The 6292-nt window shown below is 56.3% G+C and overlaps 1 protein-coding gene across 1 annotated transcript; it reads left to right on the plus strand.

The window, feature by feature from the left end:
• Positions 1–327: 327 nt before the first annotated feature.
• Gtpbp3 (GTP binding protein 3, mitochondrial) lies at positions 328–5824 on the plus strand. The gene is made up of 9 exons (XM_029532094.1): positions 328–1303; positions 1533–1780; positions 1891–1977; positions 2791–2993; positions 3355–3427; positions 3521–3664; positions 3903–4068; positions 4613–4891; positions 5261–5824. The coding sequence occupies exons 1-9, from the start codon at positions 1251–1253 to the stop codon at positions 5484–5486; spliced, it is 1479 nt and encodes a 492-aa protein (XP_029387954.1). The 5' UTR covers positions 328–1250; the 3' UTR covers positions 5487–5824.
• The last annotated feature ends 468 nt before the right edge of the window (positions 5825–6292 follow it).

Here is a 6292-nt window from a genome sequence, read left to right on the forward strand (position 1 = left end):
TTTAATCCTAGCTCTTGGGAGGCAGAGGCAGGCGGATTTCTGAGTTTGAGGCCAGCCTGGTCTACAGAGTGAGTTCCAGGACAGCCAGGGCTATACAGAGAAACCCTGTCTCAAAACAAACAAACAAAAAAGATGGAACAACGGGAGATGGACAACGTCACTGTCCCTGTTTCACAGACTGAAAGTAGGGCAGATGGGGACCTGAGGGCTTTGCGACTATACTGTACCCGCAGCTTGAACAGAAGAGCGCCCGCCCGCACAAGTCAAGAACCAGAGAATTGGCAGTGTGAGGGCGCTCGCGAAGCCCGGCCCGCCCCGAACCTGGTATTCGAGTCTGCTCCTTCACCCCGCAGTTCAGCGCTGTCCCGGGTTAACCCGAAGGTAACTCGAGGCCCCAGGATGCCTAACCCGGAGCACACATCGGACCTGCGACCAACGGGGACCCCGGAGAGGGCGGGGAAGCCAGGGCTGGAGCTGGGCTGGAGCCGCCTGAAGGGCTTCCTTGCCTGGGGATGGCGCCTGGCTAAAGATACTTGCCCGGGAGCTGCAGCTGGCAAAGATGGGGTAGCGGGGATTAGTGAAGAGACACAAGAAGGCCAGGAAGAAACTTCCCAGAAGTTTGGACCAGATTTTCCCTGACCTAGGGCGTGGCTTCTCCCGGAACTCATCCCCTGCAGTCCCTAAGATGCTTTGAGTTTTCTGTCTTTAACTGGGTGCAGAATACCCCGACCCCACCCCCTCGTGATGGTGAGAGAACAACTTGCACAAGTCTGGGCTCCTTCACTAAGCTGATCCGGGGGATAGAACTCAGATTGTCAAGTTTGGCAGCAAGTGCCTCCTGCGCTGCCTTTCATGGACTTTACAGTCGGAGCGCACACCTTGCTTCTTAGCTTCTCTAAGAATACGGAATGGGCACAAGGAAAAGAAGGGCTGGAACCACCGTTGAGATACATCCTGCATTTTCTTCCTCCCACTAGTGTGTCAGATACCTGTTGCTCTAGGAACCGAAAACTTTGCTCTGTGTTTCCGCGGGACACTCTTGCGCTGTACACACCCGTATCCCAACTTCGTTTCCCTTGGATCAGCCAATAGGAATCAAAATCTATAGATAGAGGGCGGGACCTCCTATAGGCGATCCAATGATAGTTGAGAGTCGTACCGCGAAGTCACGCCGCAAAGGGGCAGGATTTTCTTCCAGAACTTGAAGCCCTGCAGCGGTGTCGGCCACGGTGCTTGCAGATTGGAAATCCATGTGGCGTGGGCTGAGCGCCCTGGCGACCCAGGCGGCGTGGGCGCCCCTCAGGTGAGTGGCACGGACCCGCTGTCACGCGCGAGGCGTTGCTTTAGGTCCCAGGTTTGCCCCTTGAAGTTCCAGACCCCGTTCCTCCTCCCGGAGCTGCCGTGTCCTTCCACGCCCATCGCCTGGCCGCCGCTCGCACAGCTTGGGCATCCACGGGCGACCCCCTCCGTCCATGTTCACCCCGAGGCTCGGCTCTCTGGATGCGCTTACTCGTTTCCTTTACGATCTCCAGGCTGTGCGCACGCTGCAGCACCAGTGCAGAGTCCTTAGTCCCCAGCAGCACCATCTTCGCACTCAGCTCCGGCCAGGGACGCTGCGCCATCGCAGTGATCCGCACCAGCGGTCCAGCTAGCGGGCTCGCTCTCCGCAGCCTCACGGCGCCCCAGGAGCCGCCTCCTGCCCGCAGAGCCTGCCTGCGCCTTCTCCGCCACCCGTGCTCTGGGGAGCCACTGGACCGCTCACTAGTCCTCTGGTTCCCAGGTGAGGGGCCGGATCCGGGAGCCCACGGCACTCGTGTCCGGGTCTCAGTCTCCTCCAGGAGTCAGCCCGGGTCGTGCCCATCGCCTAACTCTGCTTTTTTTCCATACAAGGCCCCCAGAGTTTCACGGGTGAGGATTGCGTGGAGTTGCACGTACACGGAGGTCCTGCGGTGGTTAGCGGTGTCTTGCAGGCATTGGGTGAGGCTCTGTTGAGTGACACTGTTCCTGGGGGAGACTAAAAGGTATTTGGGATAGACTGCAAAACACTATCATTTGGGAGAAGAGATGTATCATATTAACCCAGGCCTTCTAGATGACTCTGCCAGTAAAGGTGATTGTCGCCAAATGTGAACCTGAGTGGTGAAAGGTGAGAATTGATTCCTGCAGGCTGTCTTCTGACTTCCTGGTGACACACACACACACACACACACACACAGCATGGAGAGGAATTTGAGGACAACTCAGGCTCAAGTGTATGTTTGGTGGCAGTTGTTTGGAGGAAGGGCTAAGTCCTATTCAGGGAGTTGATGAGTAGCTGGTACGATGTACAGCGTACAACCAGGCTGTCTGTGATTCCTGGGTGGTGGGGATAGGGAGTGTCTTGCCTTTTCAGGAAGAATTGTGTGGCCTTTATTTAATGTGTGTTCATCCAACAAGTTTGCCACAGGAAGCCCCTGGTGGCCAGCACTCTTGTCAGTCTGGGGCCTGCGTGTGTAATCAGCACAGATGGGGGGGGGGGGGACAGCTGCAGGTGACCTCAAGAGCTTGCTGGCCTGGGTTCTAAGAGAGAGATCTACATCCCCCAGATGGGGTGCCCTGGTCACACCCAGTAACTGACCCATTAGGGTCCAGCCCAGAGAATCAGTAAGTTTCCTGGGATTCCTTACAGGATCAGGGGGACCCTGAAAAAGTTGTGTCACCTGAGATCTCACCTGGGGTTTGGTTTGTTGCTCTGCTGGCTGTCACCTGCCATTGGATGGGGAATCAAGAGCTTGTGATGCTTTCCCGCAGGTAGTGTGCCAGGACTGCGGCCAGCCGAGGCCGGAGAGTTCACCAGGAGGGCATTTGCCCACGGCAAGCTGAGCCTGACTGAAGTGGAGGGACTGGCAGATCTTATCCATGCAGAAACTGAGGCCCAGCGTCGACAGGCCCTGAGGCAGCTGGATGGGGAACTGAGCCAGCTGTGCCAGGCCTGGGCAAAGACCCTCACCAAGGCAAGCCAGCACGTTCACCCATTCATGTGTTCTCTTTTTTTCTTTAAGATTTATATTACTTATATTGTTTATTTTGTTTATGAGTGCTCTATTTGCTTGTATGTCTGCACACCAGAAGAGGGCATCAGGTCCCATTACAGATGGTTGTGAGCCACCATGTGGTTGCTGGGAATTGAATTCAGACTTCTGGAAGAGCAGTCAGTGAGTGCACTTAAAACCAACAAGCCATCTCTCCAGCTCCATCCATACATCCTTTAGAGAATGTTCTAGGCCTGCGATAGGCCAGTCTGGTTGTGTAGATCAAGCTGGAGTTAGAACTGAGACTGAGAGGGCACCTATGACATCTCCCCCTCCTTCCCAGGCTCTGGCTCATGTGGAGGCCTACATTGACTTCGGAGAGGATGATAATTTGGAAGAGGGTGTGTTGGAGCAGGGTATGTCTGTCTTTGCCAGAGGTGGGGCTGGCATTCAGCCCCCCTGAGACCTTGCTGATTGCCCCCCCTCCACCTGCCTTTTCCCTCTCACAGCAGACAGAGATGTTCGAGCCCTGGAGGTGGCGCTGGGTTCCCACCTGCGAGATGCTAGGCGTGGACAGAGGCTCCTCTCGGGGGCAAGTGTTGTGGTCGCGGGACCGCCCAATGCGGGCAAGAGCAGTCTGGTGAATCTACTCAGTACGTGGGGTGGGGTGCGGGGAGGGTGGGGTGCAGCATCTCAGTACGTAGGACGGGGTGCGGGAAGGACGGGGTGCAGCATCCGGGGGTGCTGCATGCCTCCTCCAGCTGCAGCTTCCTGGACACTGTGGTGGACACCAATAGCTCAAAGCTATGAGAGTGGCAGACAGCGCCTCCTGAAAGTTTTGACTTTTACCTCCATTCTGTGGTTCCTAATCACACTGTCCCTGCCATTCAGGCCAGAAGCCAGTGTCCATTGTGTCCCCAGAGCCTGGGACCACCCGTGATGTGCTGGAGACTCCTGTGGACTTGGCTGGGTTCCCTGTCTTGCTGAGCGACACCGCGGGGCTTCGGGAAGGTGTGGGCGCTGTTGAGCAGGAGGGTGTGCGCAGGGCCCGCCACAGGTAGGTAGAAGGCTGAGAATGTGACGGGCCACAGGCAACCAGTGGCCTTTTCTCCCCATGAGTCCATTTCATTATCCCAAATCAGAAGATTTTTGAGGCCCTCAAAGTTGGGGACAGGGAGGCTTCGTAATTTAATTGAAGAGCAAGCTTGGCCTGTGTCCCTTAGTCCTCCCCCCTCCCCCTGAGTCTCATTTTGTCACTCCTCAGACCACCTCACAATACTCAAAGCCTGCCCCCTTCTGTGCCCTGCCCTGCTCTCCATCTCTCTTCCCTTGCCCATGCTCCCAACACTTCTGCCAGGTCTCCACTGAAGCCATGCCCTGCCCCTTTAGCAAAGTCCCACTTGTGCAGGCTTTACCCCACCTCATCCTGCCAAAGTCCTGCCCATGTGCCAGACAATGGCATCTGTTCCTGCCCTGGCTTTTGCTCTGGGCCACTTCTTACAGTGGCTGTCCCTCCCTTGGCTGAGTCGCTCCTCTGAGCAGCACCCACAGTGCCTTCCCAGGATCCTCCATGGTTTTGCTTCATGGTCCTTCCTCCCCAGGCTGGAGCAGGCTGACATCATTCTGGGGGTGCTGGACGCCTCCGACCTGACCTCCTCATCCAGCTGCAGCTTCCTGGACACGGTGGTAGCCCCACTGCTAGCACAGAGCCATGACAGCGGTGGGCGGCGCCTCCTGCTGCTGCTCAACAAATCTGACCTCCTGCCTGCTAACGCCCCGGCCTGCGGCACAGCCCTGCCCCCTCACCTGCTCCTGTCCTGCCACACAGGGGCCGGGATGGACGGCCTCCTGCAGGCCCTGAAGACCGAGTTGGCTGCAGTGTGAGTCCCCCTTACCCACCTTCAGCTCATCAACCCAAGCTCAGATGTAAACAGTTGCTGGCTTTGGGCTCAGACCTATCCCTCAGTCTCAGTTTCTTTTTGTTTGTTTGTTTGTTTGTTTGGTTTTTTGAGACAGGGTTTCTCTGTGTAGCCCTGGCTGTCCTGGAACTCACTTTGTAGACCAGGCTGGCCTCGAACTCAGAAATCCGCCTGCCTCTGCCTCCCGAGTGCTGGGATTACAGGCGTGTGCCACCACGCCCGGCTTCAGCCTCAGTTTCTTTCTCTCTGCAAAAAAGGTTTCCATGGGAGGTCCTTTTCAAAAAGTGGCTGCATAGGCTGAGTGAGACAACCAGGTCTTGTCTTTGGCAGGTGTGGGGACCCATCCACAGGACCACCGCTCTTGACCCGGGCCAGGCACCAGTACCACCTCCAGGGCTGCCTGGAGGCCCTGGGCCACTACCAGCTGGCCACAGACCTGGCTCTGGCTGCCGAGGCCCTGCGCCAGGCTCGGAGACAACTAAGCCACCTTGCAGGTGGAGGGGGAACCGAGGAGATCCTGGATCTCATCTTCCAGGACTTCTGTGTGGGCAAGTGAGGTCCAGATCCTGGGACTCAGCCTCAGAGTCCCTACGAGGTCATGTCCCAAGATGGCAAACCTAGCAGAGGGCAGGAGAGCACCGGGGGTGGGGTGGGGGTGGGGTGTGTGTGCAGCCTCCACAGTGAGGAGAGAGACACGGTCAGGGTCCGACAATGGGTGCTTCCTCACTCCCGATGTTGGGGTTAAGGTCCACATCGCCTGACGTAGTGCTGGATGTGAAACTTGTGCATGCTATACGCTGAGCCACGACAGGCTTCCTCTGGGTAGCCCCGGCTGTCCTGGAACTCACTCTGTAGACCAGGCTGGCCTCGAACTCAGAGATCCGCCTGCCTCTGCCTCCCGAGTGCGGGGATTAAAGGTGTGCGCCACCACGCCCGGCTGGTAGTTTTCATTTTTAATTACCAAAGGAGAATGAAGAATTCAGGTAATGCAGAAATGTGTATCCACAGGGTCGGCCGGCCTCCCTTCCAGAGCTTTGCTGACGTGTTTCTATTTATGGCATTGTTTGCCAATTAAATTTATTTAGTTTTCCTTCTGTAGTAGCATGTGGTACCTGGAATAAGTATTGCTGTGACAGTTTCATCCAAGTATCTCCTGGGCTTTGATCATGCCCTTCCCATATCTCACTTCCCATATCTCATTTGCTTAGTCCCTACTCTCACTCCCTTCCTTTCCTTTTCTTTCTTTCTTTTCTTTTTAGTTTTTCGAGACAGGGTTTCTCTGTGTAGCCCTTGCTGTCCTGAAACTCGCTTTCTAGACCAGGCTGGCCTCGAACTCACAGAGATCCCTCTGTCTCTGCCTCC

Source organism: Mus pahari, chromosome 19 (assembly GCF_900095145.1).
Source record: "Mus pahari chromosome 19, PAHARI_EIJ_v1.1, whole genome shotgun sequence".
NCBI classification, from domain to species: Eukaryota; Metazoa; Chordata; class Mammalia; order Rodentia; family Muridae; genus Mus; species Mus pahari.

Bases quoted from the DNA above. Each gene is read 5' to 3' on its own strand.
- Gtpbp3 (XM_029532094.1), top strand. From the start codon at position 1,251: ATGTGGCGTGGGCTGAGCGCCCTGGCGACCCAGGCGGCGTGGGCGCCC. The intron at 2,994-3,354 runs GCAAGCCAGCAC...CCTCCTTCCCAG, and splicing joins GGGCAAAGACCCTCACCAAG to GCTCTGGCTCATGTGGAGGC. The intron at 3,428-3,520 runs GTATGTCTGTCT...TCCCTCTCACAG, and splicing joins AGAGGGTGTGTTGGAGCAGG to CAGACAGAGATGTTCGAGCC.